We start from the raw sequence: 17,942 nt of genomic DNA, 5'->3' as shown, positions 1-17,942 counted from the left end.
ATATAAATATTATATTACATAACATATAATATATGTACTCAAAGTTGATCGCAACGACATATAATAAATATATGTGCAACGCACGACGTATATTGCAGCGTTTATGTATATTACAATTATACTATTTTACCGATAAATATCACAGACTTTATAACAATGGTCTATAATAGTAGGTATATATATTATGATGTGTAGGTAACACCTATATAATAAAAATTCGGACTAGACCAAATGACGTATTTTGTTATCGTCAATAACGATTATATATAGTTATAAAAGGCACTGTTCTTGTTTTCTCTCTTAAACGTATAAAAATGTGTGTATATATTATATTATAATACATACAAAGAATTTTCTCTAAAATATCTCTTACCACAATAAATTAAAAATATATATACGAAAAATAATAAATATATAATATACAACGATTGGATTTTTTTGTTTTTGTACAAAATAATAATTAAAAATAATACTATTTATATATATATATTGTATAAAAAAAAAACAAAATAGTTTCATATTTACAGGAGTACAAAACGAGAGAGAGAGAGAGCTAATAAATACGCGTAATTACACATGATTACCGATAACTGCAGTTTTTTTTTTTTTATTCACGATTATTTATTAATTTTTTTATTCTCTATCAGTTTCTTAATCGTTACGCGATCGCAGCGTCCCGCCGCCGCCGTTCTCACGACCTACGCACCACCGATGCCGCGTTGCTGTTTACCGATCCCAGGCACGTAGTCGATATTATTATTACACTTTATTATATTATCATTATATAGGTACAATACGGCGAGGTCCGGTTTTTTCGATTATCGTGAAACGTAATAAATCCATGGTGATCCGTGCCAGTTAATCCCGTGGGAAAACCAAACGGGGCGGCGATGTCAGCGAAAACCGTCCGGGAAAAACGAAGTAATCGCCTAGGTCGCCGTCGCAGCCACTGCAGCAACCGGTCCACGCGCGTAGGTATAATACTATCATCATTGCGACCAGCCGTCGCCGCCGCCTACGCACGTGCCCGCCGCCACTACCACCCACGCACGGCCAGTCGACCGTTTTAATGTTTTTAATAATAATAATAATTACGACAACGACGATAATTGACCAATCTACGATGGACCCCCTTAATTCGTCACCAGAAGTCTTCACGCGGACGACCAGGCGGCAACGTGATACACATAATCCGTCATCGGCAATTTGTTTTATTTTTATTTCCCCTTTCCCCACATCACTCAAATAAAATTCGAACAAACATTTAAAAACTACATGCAGGGTTGTAGGACACCGAAAACGGAGCGCCATTAAAAAATCTACATCTTTTGATGATAAAAAAAATTATAGTTTCGATTTTGAACACGGCCCGGCAGTAGTAGAGTTGTAGTAGAAGCGATTTATTTAAGCTCATATTATATATTATAATATACTTATAAACTACAACACAGCAAAAAATAAAAACATAACACACAAAGCGAAACACACTGCAATCAAACGCGGACGAATAGGATTTGCCTACGCTGTATACGTTGGCGTGACAATGTTCGGTTGAACTCATTGCCGGGGATAATCGCATAGTAATTGCATATTATATTATAATATATTTCTACTTGTACAGACATAAAATGGTTCAGTCTATTTTTTTTATTCAAAATTTACTATCCCGTCAATGTTAGTTCGACTGAACATTACCGCTGGTTGTGTGAATGGGATGCCATGTGAGGATATTGGTGTAATGGCAGCGGGGAAGTGCACTGTTGCTGATAGTTGGCCGTGTGCATCAGCGGACTGGGACTAGATGAGGGTATGAGATGAGCAGGCGGGGACATGGCCATGATGTGTTGGGGATGGTGTTGTTGATGGTGTGGATGGTGGACAGGACTCTGTTGGCCATACACAAACTGCCTTACTTTGGAATCGTGGTCATCGCCAATGTTGTAAGACAGATCAGTCTCCTCGAATCCAGTTGCTGACATGCGTTGATCCCCTGAGTTAGCACCTGATGAGGATGGACACGGGTCTGGTGAATTTAAGCATGTTTGAATTAGTGCTTTGCCAGCTTCAGAAGTAATCATCGGCTGTAACTTGCGTGTGGCAAAGGTATATACATGTCCCGTTTCAGATGCTACTAATAGCATCACTTGAGTGCCTGTTAATGTTGACAACTCATATGCCTGTAAAGGAACAAAAATCATGTAACTGTGGTGAAAATAACTCAAAAGATAAAAAATAAATTAAGTAAATATTTAGGTATCTCAGTATTTTAAAATAAATATTATAATATTTTATACCAAATATTAAAAGTAATATCAGGAATTCAGAAGTATTATGTACTATATAATAAATAGATAAATGATAATAATAATAAAACAACTAATACATTTTAAATTTAAGTAAATACATTTTATATATACTGAGTATAATAGACATCAAATACCTACATTAAATTATTAATAGGAAATTAATATTGCATCAAAATATAATAAGGCTTTTATTTTTTTTATAAAAAAGAGAATTTATTTATTATAAATCATGGTTCATGTTCATGTACATACTAGATAGATGATCTAAATATTATATTTAGTAAAAATATAATACACACCTTTTAATACAAATAGTGCAAATTTAAACTATCAAAAATTATTCAATTTACTAGATTGTTTAATTTTAATTAACTGTAATTAGTAATATTAAACTAGCAAATTTTCATGTAAGACCTATAGAATTACCTATAGAATACCATATTTATAAATACTAATAATTAATTTAATAAATAAAAGGCTGAAAAAAAATGTCTAGGCATCAGTACAAGAAAACAAATAATAAAAGTATCAAGAAAATCAAGAAAAAAGCCGACCCTATCAGTGTAGATTATAATGTCTGATTTGTAAAAATATATTTATCAGAATAACAAATGTACACTTGAAATTGTATTAGAACTTTATAAAAAATAAATTACTTTTACCATAAAATACTTAAAATAAATTTGTTTTTTAATATTTTAACGGTAATAAATAATGGTACCTATTAAATACTTTCACGGATATTTTTTGGTTCATTATTTACCAAATTACATAAGTAATAAATTTAAAAAAATGTATATTAAATAGATACAGAAAAAGTATTAAAATATAAAGAATCTTTTTTTTTTTTGCAAACAGTCTCGTAGTTAACTATAAACTATAACTGTAACTTTTTAGTTATAACTAATATACTAAAATATAAGTAGTAAACTAATAATAAATTAGTACCTAATAAAAATGTAAAACAAAGCAATTGTAAAAATTATAATGAAATATATTTAAAATATGTCCAACTAGAAATGTATTTTTTTCTATTTAAAGCTTATTTTGTACAGATGGTGGTCTAAACATCCAGTTGAAATACACATCTGTTGGTTAAAATATCACTTAATATTATGATTTTGTGTGGTAATTTTATTTTAAACATAAGTATTAACACAGATATTTTAAAATACATAAGTATTTGAAAAAAACTTATGAATATGATAAAGTAGAAATCGACCATCTGTTTGACAATTTAAATCATATGAAGGTCATTTTATTGTCTCGTAAAATAATATAAGTATGAATCAAATGATAAACAGGTAGATATACAAATCCAATACTTAATTTTCAACCAAGTTAACATACTAACACTAATAATTACAAAAATAGATATCAAATAAGTAGTTTAAAATAAAAATTATCAAATAAACCTATACAAAGTTATTGTTTAAATAAGAATCAATTGCAAGTAAAATATATTCTTTGATAAAAGAGTTTCATTATAAAATAAAAATTAATATCAAAGAAACCAATAAAAATCTGAATTCTAAAAGAAGTAATCAAAATTACTAGTGATGGTGAATTTTAAATTAATAAAGAACAAGTATACAGTAGACAATATAATTGTCTATAGAACATAGGCAATCAAATAAAATCAAGTGCTGTACATTGGATTTAAATAAATCTTTAAACTAACCTTCTTCATGATGCCGGTTTTCCTTTTAGAGAACGTTGTGTATCTACGCAACTTATTTTCAATGTATTCCATTTTTATTTTTACACGGCCCTTGGTTTTCTTGCCATTTGACGGTGATACGTCCTTGACGGAAGGTGGCGAAAAATTGTCGTCAACCAACCGATGGTGGTCGGTGGGTTCGTAGCACATGTTAGTACCAGGGCCCATCGTTCGCTTGATGCCACGCTGGTGAACCGGACCGCCAGGACCACATCCCATCATGGGTGGTGTGCGAGACGTGGACGGCCGTTGTTGTTGACCACCAACACCGTTGTTGTAAATGTCCGACGGGTCCAACAGCGACATGTTCGACGCGTAACCCATGCCGAATCTATTGTCGCGGCCGCCACCGCCAGACGCACTGTCCATCGCTGTCCACCTCATGCACTTGACCGCCTACGACTGGTCATCCACGCACTGCACGCACACGCGATACGGTCAGCACCGGCCGACCGCAGAAAATGGCGAGTACGATATTATTTACTCGCGATTTCCTATTCAGGGGGACGATATTTTACTTAGGTCCACGGGAGACCTACTACTTCGGAGTACAAGTATACGGGAGCAACAATAATAAAAAATTTAACGAAAACAAACGTCACTGATAACAACAGCCGCGGCACTGATAACGGCGGGACACCGGCGGTATGCTGTTGCCACTGCAGTGAAGATACGAACGGTTATGCCGTCGTCGTGTTGAATTCCACAGTTGCGCCCTCCCGCCACTACACGAATACGAGTAATTCGACCTGCGTCCGTACAATAATAGAACTCGTGGCGCATGTGCCGCGCGGTTTTTCTATTTTTAAAATTTTTTAAAAATTGTACACAATATTCCCGGCGTCGGTACTCCGAGCGGGATCGTCGTCGATTATTTTATATTATTATAATATACACCGCGGCGTACGTGTATAGGTGCGCAAACACACGACGGAATCAGCGAATAGCCTTTATCGCCGCGGCACTATTGCAGCCTCCCGCACACAATATCAGACAAACACAGAACACGCGTAAAAATTGAAAAATATATATGTATTTTTATATATAAATATACATAAAATTGATGACAAAATAATATTGTAGTATCGCACGACGACGAATTTTTTGTCGTAAAATTCTTTTTATTACGTCGATAAAAAAAAAAAATTAAAAAACGATAAGGCGCGGCGCGCGCGTTGATTCGTTACGGTGTGCTACACGGGCACAAACTACACGTGTGACACGTCCATGTGTAGACGACGGAATGGCGCAAGACGTGCCTACTATAATACCCACTACACACTACGGTCGTCGTCGTAGAAAACGAGTCGTGTCGTCGGACCGCGGTCGAAGTCGCCGTCGGTCGAACGGTTGTGGTAACGGAGGCGCGGACGGTCGCGCGCGCGACGCACTATCATATATTATTATTATTTTTATTATTATTATTATTATTATTACATTGTATATTATTTCGTGCTGCCCCTTCTCCCGGGCCACCGCGACCTCCCCCGCCGCCTCGCTTGCCGTATTTAGAAGAGTTGCCCGAGCCAAATTAGGCAAACTTGACCATATACGGTGCGGCCGTAGTACCTCCCCAACGGCGTTAAGATCCACCTTCCGGCGAATAATGCGCTTCCTATATAATAACGCTCGAACGTTCGCCATATTTTTTTTTCTATAATATTATTATTATATTACATAGGTTAGGTTCAGTTATTGTTGTTGTTTTTGTTGTTGTTATGATTATTCATTAATTTGATATTAATATTTAAAATCTATTAAAATATTTATAGTTCTTAGACTCGCGCTGCCGAGTTGTAATAGTTCTGTCAAAACGCGAAAATGTGTGTGTAGTCCATAATAATGCAAGTCCAGTTTGGAAGAAATGATAATTAATTCGCCGCCGACAGCAGTCTGCAAGATGCAGCACAACTTTGTAGAACGTAGTTTAGTTTCTTGAAACGCCAAGGGCTCTCGATTAATCTATCCATTAATCCATTTATTGAATTATTAAATTCTTTCGGCGATTTGGTCATCACACATCTTTAACGGTTAAACAAAAAAAAAATATAGCTAAAATACACGCCTACGACAAATGACAATCATTATTACGTAGTTGTACTCGAATTATAATAAATGCGTCCAAGTATATTATGTAAGATGTAGATAACATTCTTATGAGTCTAAGGCCGAAAGAAAAATCTGTTTATGAGTTGTGCCAGACTTTTCACGTAGCCACGTAGGTATGCTTTATATTAATAGCGAATTGCTAACATAGGATATTTTAATATACTTTTGTATTATCTTTAAATAAAATTCTTAATTCTATATGGTAAATTGTGTTTCCAATTCGAACTCCACATTAATGCTTCATTTTAATATGTTTTAAAACGGTTTTTATTTTTAAATATGCATTTTAATGATTGAATTATATTTTATTACATTTGACATTATATTTTATGTTGATAAAATAGAAAAACCTATATTTTTTAATTTCAATTTTTATTTTAGTTTCTTAATTAACGAATTTAAGATTAGCCAAAAAGTTATTATTTATTACTGTATTTATACACTCTAATCAATAAATCAGACGATTCACATAATTATTGAAGTTCTCAAAACTCGGTCATATTAATATATTATGTATATGACGTATATAATGTACATAACATATAACGTCATAATATAAAATAAATAATAATGTTTATATTATGTGATAGTGTTTCTGCAGTATACGTCTCAGTGTTTGTGAATTGTATTATTGTAGGATTACAATATTTTATAATCTCGTTTGCTATTTCTAAAATACAGTCCTTTTTTATTTGAACCTTGATTATATTATATATATTTCTTGTATAACTAATTATATTTTTCAAGTATATTTAATTTTTTTTTCTCCAAAACTACAACTATTACACTGTTTAAAATTCGAAAAATATAATAATAATTCAAGTATATTATATGATAGTTTCTGAAATTCACATATTAATGCAACTCTATTACAGAAAGTTTACGCTCTGTATTACTAATTTTAAAACATAAAGAATTTTATAAAATAAATTTTTGATACTTAGTACAAAGGATAATAAATTATAACTAAGTAAAAGTAATTTTTAACCAAATAGACCAAAAGATACAATGGAAACTAAGGCAATTAAATCACATTTATAACGGTTACCGTTATTAGTTATTACTTATTATATTATCATAGTCAAATTTCCAAACTTGAAATAATTTACCAAAAAGTAAAAAGTAGCTATTTTTGACCTGTGTTACATGCATCAGTGATCAACCATCGTCATCAAATAACAGAAAAAATAAACTAACTTTTAATAGCAAATTAACAAATATATGTGTGTGTGTGTGTATACTGTATATAAATTAAATATAAAGACATTTTATAGTAGGTACGATTTTTTTCGAAAAACCTTAAAAATATAATTTATTTGTATATTTATTTATAAGTTGATATTCATAAAAAAGGTATAGTTATCTCATTATAATACATATTAAAGATATATTATAGATACCTATATAGTTAATACATACATAATGATTTAAGATTTGTGGCAATATGTGAGTTTAATTTAATTCAATATCAAACCCTATGGTCCCCATGTCTTTATATACTATAATATAAATTAGGTTCTAATATAGTTATCTATAACATAATCAGACTTAACTATGAAGGCTTTGAATTTGTAGGCTGTTTTAACTAAAATTATTTTGTATACTGATTTTAAGGGAATAAGAAAATAATGTAGATATTTAAAACAAAAATTATCTATAACTAGTACATTAGTAATGTTTTTTCCATTGATCTACCTCCTTCCCATTCATATAAAAGTAATGTATACGTTTATAACCTAACTTATATTATTCAAAATATATTATTTAGGTCACCAATCACTAAAATTAAATGTTTGTAGAAATGAACAGTTAAATAATAAAAATTTAAACAATTAAACCGTCGTAAAAACGTTTTCCAGTGAATGGCATCGAAATCTAAATTCATTTAGAGTATAGAACCAATGTTGCAGTACGGTCACTAGGTACGTAATAATTAAAAATTAATAAATGGCTATTACATCAATACCTGTAATTTATTGTGTCATAAAAAAATGTGTGCTGCTCCAAAATGTCAAATAGAAGTGGTTAATAAAAAAATTTATTGAAAAGTTTGAAAGCATTGACCGTGATGATGACAGACTCTGTAACATATAACTATTACCAAATATTTCATAAGTTATATCCCTTAAATTTTACTTGAAAGTATTTAATCTTTAAACAAAGAATTTCATTAAGACTGATAAACGCCTGAATATAATTAATACACAAACACACACACATATATATATATATATATATATATGGCACATTTTATCTCTGTTGAAGTAAAATAAGTAAATAATTATTAACGTCAGATGCAGTAGACAGGCGACATTTGTCATATTATACAATTATTCAATAACTATAAAAATTGCCAATTTTATTAATTTAAAAAATCAATAATAGCCAATAGTCAATACCTAGGTACTCAACACAGAGTTTGAGTACGGTTCTTACAATATAGTTGCGTAGAGATTCCCGTTGCGTTTATGTTTTATTATTATAATGATAATGCAATATTGTTACAATGACTTACACAAAGTACATATATCAAACTCGCACGATCTAATAATATTTGACTCATCATTATATGCGTCACACTAATCATACAAAATATTATAACCAAACTACGTAAATAATATATATATATATAATATACTAATATTCTCTAGCTCCTTCAAGCTATATACATCACTAAACTTTCATATATCAAAGATAGCAAACAGATAATAATATGAAAAATAATGTGTACAATTATCGACAATAAATATTTATTATTTTCATTAAATTATACACTCATAACTCATAAGCTATAAAAATGTTGTATTGTTGACTATTGTACAAACAAGTCCGAAATTTATATTTTAGGACAACATGACCATAAATTTAGAAATTTTTATAACAAAACAAATCGTACTAATATAACAACGAATAATTGATACAAGTACACCTATATTAAGACAATATAAAATATCCATAAACATAATAATAATATTTAGTTTTATGTTTAAAAATTAACTATATTTGTCTTATTTATAAACAAAGTGAAATTATTTTTGGTATAAATTTAAAATAACAGAGTGAATATTTGGTATAAAAATGTCAATACACATTACACATAACACACTAAACAAAAACAGTAGTTATGATTCGTATACAATTTGTATAGGTAATGTTGAAAATACAAATCAATGGTCAGATATTAGATAAGTTTAGATTTTTCTGAATCAGAGTAAATAAACATTTTCGAAATATTATTTGATATATTTATACAGGGGCGTCATTCCACTTTTTTCATGAGATGCAATACCAATATTAAAAATCTAAAATAATACCAGTTCCTCCGTTACCAGAGGATCCGTTACTGATATTCGAGTCATCCCATGAATTTTTTCAACACACTTCTTGTGTAAATGTAGATCATTTTTTAGAAATTATAGTATAAAACAAATATTAATAATTTTATTCATGGGATGCATTTGCACATACTTGCATCCCACAAATGACGCCACTGTATTTATATATAATATATTATATATAGCTTTTTATAAACACATATATTTAAAAACTATTTTGTGTCGCATGCTTTTGAATTTTAAAACAAACACAATATCATAATATATTAGTAAATAATCCGCGTTAGTCCAAAAATTTAAATTAAATTTATCAATAATAAAATGATATACAATATATACACTATAAATTTACACCATTTATATTGCATTGTCTTTACACACATACCTACATTTTGTTATTTAAATGTAAACACTACTCTAACAGCGGTGTAAATAATATTTGTATATTATATAAAAGTAAAAATTATGTGAATTTGTAGGTACTTTCTCATTGCTGTTAATTTCATTATAGTATATATCAATATAATAAATATACAGTCCTTGGGATTCAAAATTCCTATTCCTAAAGATAAAAAAATGAAACCTTCGCACCTCATTAAAATACCAAACAATATATCGTTTATAGCTTATACTTAGTATACTTACTGCAGAATGATATACATATATTACCTTAATTTAAATATTTAATTTTTATAGAAAATTCAAATATGTCATTTATATATTATTATGTTCTCTGATTAAGTAGTATTATTTATTATTATTATTATTATTATAACTGTAAACTGATTAAAAAAATTGGCACTATTGCAAGTAACTGAAAACTAGCGTTTAAAAATTATATAAAGTGTTTTTCTCCAAGTCATAGACTATATATTATAGGTATGTATTAAATATTTACACAATATCATTACATTTTACTAAATATACGTATCGATAAAGTTATGATGAATGAAAATTTATCCATCCGAGCAGTCACCAACAAAGCAATTGCCGATTCTGAGGGCAAGGTTTTTATGAATAACAATATTATTTTTTTCGACAAACCGTAAGAAATTTCTGAAGTAGTGGGTGACAATATTATTATCATAATCGACTAAACCGTCTTCCGCCATTAGTAATATTTAAATATAAATATATTATTGATATGCATTTTAAGATTTTATTTATTTTTATCTTATTTAAATCAAAGAATATTTTATTTCAAATATACTTAACTTGCAGCATTTCAAAACTTTTATTCAACGAGGATCTATTTATTTGTTAGTAATAGGTACTCTTAAAATAAAACATGATCCTGTTAAATAATATATAAGCTATACATTAAAAATTAAAAATATTTCACTTGTGGAAGCAAGCACCTACAAATACTGCTAGTTATTACCTAGATTATGGTATATTGTTTATGATATTTTTATATATTTTTGAGTATAATTTATTAGTCACTCGAGATTCACTCATAGTAGAATATAATAATTTGAAATGAATAAGTATTTTTCAAATATTAAAAATCTACACTGTTAAAATGATTTTATCACAGTGTAGTGACGTCGAGCTACTGGTATATTATTTTATTCAGGTGCATTTTGCACAAAACTTTAGAAATGTCATCCAGAATTATTTTATATTTACATACCTAATACGTTATATATTAAACGGTTATATATTATAAACGCGAGTAATTTCTATTTAATAATAAATTGATACACAAAATATTTGTATTATACAGAAACTCGCCGAAAAGCACAGTTGCGACCTTTAAATACAAACGTATTAGCAAGAATACACGTAATTATTCCCTACAGGTCTCGAAATAATACCCGAGCACATGATAAACATTAATTTGGTGAACTATGCCTCAGTGAGGATATAATTAAATTCATCAAGCTACATGATCCAATAACTCTGGTCCATCGGGCTCGTGTTTATAAATACTTACCAAAAATAGACCTGCGTGGTACAGCTTGGTTGCCGGTAGACACATAACGTTGGCACCATACAGTTACAAATGTACCATTTTCAACCGTCCAAACCACTTTCAAAATAATTTTTTATTCAACATATTTTATTATAATGTTTAACTGCAGAAGCACGCGTATAAAAGTGAAGTTTTGAATTTGATCAGAAATACCTGTAGTATGCAGGTATACCTGAACAAGAGTTCAACAGATATTGTACTGAAGGTATAGTGGTATACTATACCATAGTTAAACATATATTTTTTTATGCTCTTATTTTAAATTATCTTAAATTACTTTGCACATTTACAATTCGATATTTATAACTATATATATTTAATATAAATTATAAATATACCTAAATCTTCACATTATGGTACAGATTATATAAAATATTTAAAAATTTAAAATAACTATTTTATTGGGAAATTTTGCAATTTGCAGTCAAATGTTTGCACATGTTTTGTGTTATTACTTATTTTACTTATTTTAGTTTCATTAGTTTATAGTAATATTGTGATTCGTATAAACATGTGTAATAAAATTATTTCAAGAAAATAGCTTAAAACTCAGATTTTAAGTTTTGAGTTTTAATTCGGAGATGTGACACCGTGGCCTGCAAGATGCAGTGACGGACGACGATCGGCAACCCAAGACTTTGAAAACTATTGCAGTTGTTCACAGTCGTGTCGTAGGTATAAACCATATTTATTTAGAGATGTATATATTTTATTATATGTTATCTATATTGCAAATAAAATACTCAATCATTTATTGTCTTGCCATTTGCTATTTAACAACTGCTATATCGCGCGAGTTCTGTTAGTTGTTAAATATTCCCATAAAATCTACTAATATAAGATATAAAATATACCTAACTTATAAGTATTGCCAGGGGCGCAATTTCAATAAAAAAACTGAGGGTGCTGAAGCACTTCTATCTTTTTTTATAATGTTATCTTGAGATTATGGATACCTGTTACTATTAAAATCTAAATTATTAACATGAAACAATTTGCTGGTGCTGGTTTCAAAATTGGGGGTGCTAAACACACCCAAACCCCCCTCAAATTGTGCCTATGAATATTGCTAGTATTGGTATGTACTAGTCGTCTGCGAAGGTGGTGTACGAAAACAAGTGGCTGTTACAATGGTAACTTCGGAGTTCGGAATAATAATTATTCGAAAATAAAGTATATATACGTTTTTATAACGATTGGAGACGTTTAATTGTGTGTACATACTTTTTAAGCACATGCATATTAAATATGGATATGTGTATATACCATAGATATACACATTAATTATTACTCTTTTGAACATCGAATATATGATAATCATTGACAAGTGATAACTTAAAAACATAATAGTTATTGGATTACTGATATAGGTATGAGTATTAGAGTATATAAAAGTATCGTATTCGTTTAAGTCTTGATTTGTATTTAAAAACTATCGTCTCTGCTATTGAGCTGTTCGTTTGGGATAATATTCAAACCTCTGGAATTTATGGCCATTTGCCATGACTGATGTGAACTTATATTTCCCAATCTTGGGTCTAAAATAACTCGCTTTAACCTACTTTTTTCCTTTTTTTCTTTTTGACGATCAAGCCAATTTCGTGTAACAACGTATAGAAGAAATTGAATTCTTGTAACAAAAAGAAAACAAATATATTAATGTAAAAGTTGTGTATACGTACTACGCAGGTATAGCATTAAATATAATAAATATATGCATTATAATACAAGCATTATACAACTGTACAAATTTGCCATTTATTACGATGTGGGCTTAAATAATAATAACACGTGTGTGTGTGTATCGTGTACAGTAATATAGTATATGTATTACCTTCCTAAAAACGGTAAATAAAGAGAATATATAAAAATATAATTTTCAACTCCTTTTCCATGGCCTCTTTTGCGTATACTGAAATACCTACTTATAACAAATTACAATATACAGAATGGTGATGGTCATCTTCGTAGTTCGCACGTCCATACGCACCTGAATAGATTTTTAAGGTAAATTGTATGTAAATTGTAAATTTGAATGAGGATAAAACATCTTTATTTTTATTTTGAGTATTTACTAAAACTAAAAAAATATTACTATTCACAGTGAAAACACGACTAGACACTCGGCAGTCAGCTGCAGTATATAAAATAATAAATACTTTCTTCATATTTTAATATAGAACTTTACGCTTATACATTATAACGATTATATTTGCAAACTGTGTGCGCATAAAGCTATAAACAGTAAACATTATTAATTACATATAATACGAGTATATATTATATGATTAGAAATATTGAAATATACTATACCTACTGCGTAGTAGGACGTAGGTTGTAGCCAGTTGTAGGTATACAATAATATAGTATATTGAATTATTATTCTATTAATCACTCTCTTAGTACCTATTATACATAAAATATTATTGTAAACACAATTAAATAATATTTTCAAGAAGTTCAGATTTTAATTTAGTTTATTACATTTTACTTTATTCTGTATTAACCTTATAATAATAATTTAAACTTATTGTAAAAATATATTTACAGTCTTACTTATTGAACAATTACAATAAAATAATAACACATATATATTTTTGTTTGTACAATTTATTATAATACAACATATCGTTATATCCTTTCTTCGACGACAGTAATGTTATTAATTATCACTTATTACGAAAATGTGCGCACACGTGAAGTAGGACTAGGACAATATTTTAATAAAAATAAATAAATAAGAAATATAATGAGTAAATTTGGTGTTGAAATGTTGGATTTTTATAAATACTGGTGTAAGGAGGCAATTAGATAACTAGGTACATGGTCTATATCACATTATCATGATAATATTATTCATATTATTCCTATAATAATGGTAATAAGTAATTATTATCATTATCATAAATAATTCTTACTTACTTAAATTTATTGTCGAAACTAATATTGTAAAATGTTTAAATATATCTATATCAATAATTGATATTTATTATCATAAATTATTAAGAGGGATATTCTGAACCTGTTATTTTGGTTAGATCATATGCATAATTTGGGGGTGGGGAAGGGGCAATTGCCCCTTTAGTATTTTGCAAATTAATATGAATAATATTATCAAAAAGGCATTTAAATAATATACGCTTTAGTAAGCTGCGCCGTATGTAATAATTAATATATAATAATATATTGCAAAGATAACAAAAAACAATATGCTCACCTATTGTCTACTATCTCATATTATGCCACATTATACGCTTAATTATGAAACTTTATTTTTGTGTTTTTTAATTATAAATATTATGTATAGATAAATCACGGTCACTTTGGTGAACTAATAATGCCTAATAAAATAACCCTTTCTTTATTTATATAATATAATATAATATGTATATATATAGGTATCAAAGTACATGTAACAATATTATACATGTTATTATTATCATTGTAGGTACACGATACCCATAAAATGACCTCGTCGTTGCTGACGTGACATTCTGTTGTGGATTTACAAGTTGTCCGCATCACATAGTACTATCTGTTTAATATGTTTGTGCGTATATATATATATATTATATTATACCTAGGTACATATGATTTTCCAGAAATCATTTCCACCAGACAGCTTGTCCGCGTCGGATCAGATGATGGAAAAAAAAATAATAATAATGATAAAGAAGAGAACTCAACTAATTCTAACATACGGTGTGCGACTAATTAATAATTCATCATTAGCAAGGATATATAGATTGCGAAGTTGACGCGAATTCTTACTCGTACAGTCGTACGCACTAGATATATATATACACGCATATATTGCTGTAGCAGTGAGACGACGGTAAGTCTACCGGTGATGTGTCTTACCTAGTGCGATTTTTATTTTATTTATTTATTTTATTATTATTTTTTTTTTTTTTTATTAACATTTTTTTCCTTCTTCCGTCAAATATGGCGATGCTTAGCGACCAACTGTCTGTCGTTGTCAAGTATATTTTATGCGCGTTCGTAGACTTCATGGAAAAATACGCGGGCCTATAAAACATCTCTCGAACAACCCCCTAGCCTTGAGCATGACTTGAATTGATAATTTATAAGAAAAAAAAAGCGCGCGCACTTATCTATACACACATATAATATATATATATACTCGTATACTACTATACAATACGCATATATATACGTGATTGTTTTTAATATTCGATCTGGGAAAAAAATCGCTTCCCAAAGGAATTCGCCGTGTTATTAACCACTGACTTATTATTTCTTTAAATCTTCTTTTGACCATTAAAAAAACTCCGATGTGGCACGATACATGTGGCGGTGAGTGGTATATATTTATATTTTACAATATCTACTGCATTGTAAACGAGCGGGAATTTTCGAGGAACAAACGATGAAAATTCGTAAAAATATTATACACAATTTAAACATATATACTAATTTTGTTTTTATATTTGTTTTTTTTTTTTATTTTTTAAGAAGATAATGTGTACTATTGAAAATGTTTGTGTGGGGGCCCAGAAGTTCACAATTTTAAATACAAATTCAATAAATAGATAAATTAATAATACATTACAATACATTTTTCTTGTATATCTAATATATTATTGTAATGAAATATATATTTATTATTCATGTATATCTAATGTATAACATATTTACATTATATATACACATTTTTACAGTAAAAGAATACAATATAAAGCTACAAAACCTAAAAATATAAATAAATACTAGAATCAATGCAATAAAATACTGCAGAACATTTTTATACATGTATATTTCGTTCTTATAATAGCCAAAGTATATATATTTTTTAAGAATTTTGAAAGAGTTACTGTGGTTCATTTTAGATGGTAATTTGTTGTAAATTGGTGAACGAATATATAATAAGTATGGGGTTTGAGTTAATTTTTTGTGCACGATTGGTATTTTGATGTTAAATATTTTCCTAGTATTATATTCGTGTTCAATTTTTAAAATACGATTATTTATATATTATTATATATTTTTATTTATTATTTTATTATTATTTATTTATTATTATTATCTATGCAAAGAACAGAAATTTGTAAATTATTATTTTTTTATATATATATTAGTATATTGAGTTGTTTAAAAATATTTGTTAGTAATTTATTTTGTATTTTTTTTTAGTAGATTCATAATTGTTTCATAACTTACCTCCTCATATAGACATATCATATTTAGTTATGGATTCTATTAATGTTTTATATACAACTCTAAATTTCTTAAGTTCTAATACTTAACTAACAGCCTTGTGCCTACTCTAATTAATACATATAGGCCGACTTGAATAGAGCGTGGCACACATATCTCTGCCGTAGTTTGTGAAAGAATTAAGCATTCATTAATGGTAATTGAATACTTTTAAGTTAATATCTTCAATAATAATTAATCAGTTAGTTAATATATATATTATAGGTAAATAGGTAATACTATACTAATTTTATAATTTTATATACGATATAAATTGGTTAATGATTATTGATTAGACACATTGTTTTTATGTATTAATCCAATAAGATTCAGATTTATTGATGAGCATAAAATCACATTACTACTGAAGTAAAAAAATAACTTGAACATAACATTGCAGAATAAGCCCCACAAAATTATTTTTCACATAGTTTTCCAATGTATTCGCCAAGCCGTCCCCAAGTTATATTTGCATTTATTATAACAGGTACGCAGCAATGCAGGTGATATAATATTTCACTTTTACAATTCTTTGTATGACATTTTAGTTGACGAATTGAGTGCAAACCGTTTCCTTGTAATATTTGGTACATTCTAAGTATATACGATATACCTACTACGTTATTGAAATGCGAAGTTAAAGCTAGTTGTGGCATTTATATAAACATAATATATGTTTCACGTTTTTACGAGGACCGCGGACATCAAAACTAAAATATAGGTAATAAAACCACAGAATCCTACAGTTTCCTATTCGGTTTTCTGATATAGATTCCTGTTGTAGGTACCGGAAAATCGATCCCGAAAGATTTTTGAGAAAAAATTACCTGTGGAACGGATGAACGTAATTATATGTGAGGGGAAAAGAAATAACAACCAATTTACTCAGATAAAAAAAAAATTGAAGTTAATAATTTCAGATTCTGTTTTGTCGACAGATGTTTTGTAAATGAACGGATAACTATATTATGTACATATATACTGGATATATTTACCTCCTACTATAGGCATAATAATTCTATCTTGAGTGAAAGTACTTATTGATTCTTAAGGCCATTGTATAGTTAACTATATACTGTACGCATTCTGCTAGTTCGTCATATTGTATATAATTTGCTTAAATGTATATATATTATAATATAGTCAGATACGGGATAATCCATAACCGTTTACGCAGTAAATTTCAATTAAATGTATCTGAATCGTTAGATATTAATCTAATCACATTAATTACAATGCGTAATGTGTGTGCAGTACCGTAGTTTTATTACAATTGTTCA

At 28.9% G+C, this 17,942-nt stretch overlaps 1 protein-coding gene across 2 annotated transcripts in view; it reads right to left on the bottom strand.

The window, feature by feature from the left end:
• Positions 1 to 5,358, bottom strand: part of LOC113556327 (serum response factor homolog) — a 73,213-nt gene extending 67,855 nt beyond the window's left edge. For both annotated transcript variants that reach the window (XR_003405487.1, XM_026961198.1), the window contains exons 1-2: positions 3,988 to 5,358; positions 1,914 to 2,177 (exon numbers count right to left, since the gene is read on the bottom strand). Coding sequence is in view for 1 of the 2 variants with exons in the window: in XM_026961198.1 (XP_026816999.1) it covers positions 1,914 to 2,177; positions 3,988 to 4,410 (687 nt within the window). In the remaining variant the exon portion in view is untranslated. The remainder of the gene's footprint in view (positions 1 to 1,913; positions 2,178 to 3,987) is intronic.
• Between the last annotated feature and the right edge of the window lie 12,584 nt (positions 5,359 to 17,942).

Source organism: Rhopalosiphum maidis, chromosome 4, assembly GCF_003676215.2.
Source record: "Rhopalosiphum maidis isolate BTI-1 chromosome 4, ASM367621v3, whole genome shotgun sequence".
Taxonomy (NCBI): Eukaryota; Metazoa; Arthropoda; class Insecta; order Hemiptera; family Aphididae; genus Rhopalosiphum; species Rhopalosiphum maidis.
Note: the sequence above shows the minus strand (reverse complement) of the source record. Positions and strands in the feature narration are given on the sequence as shown.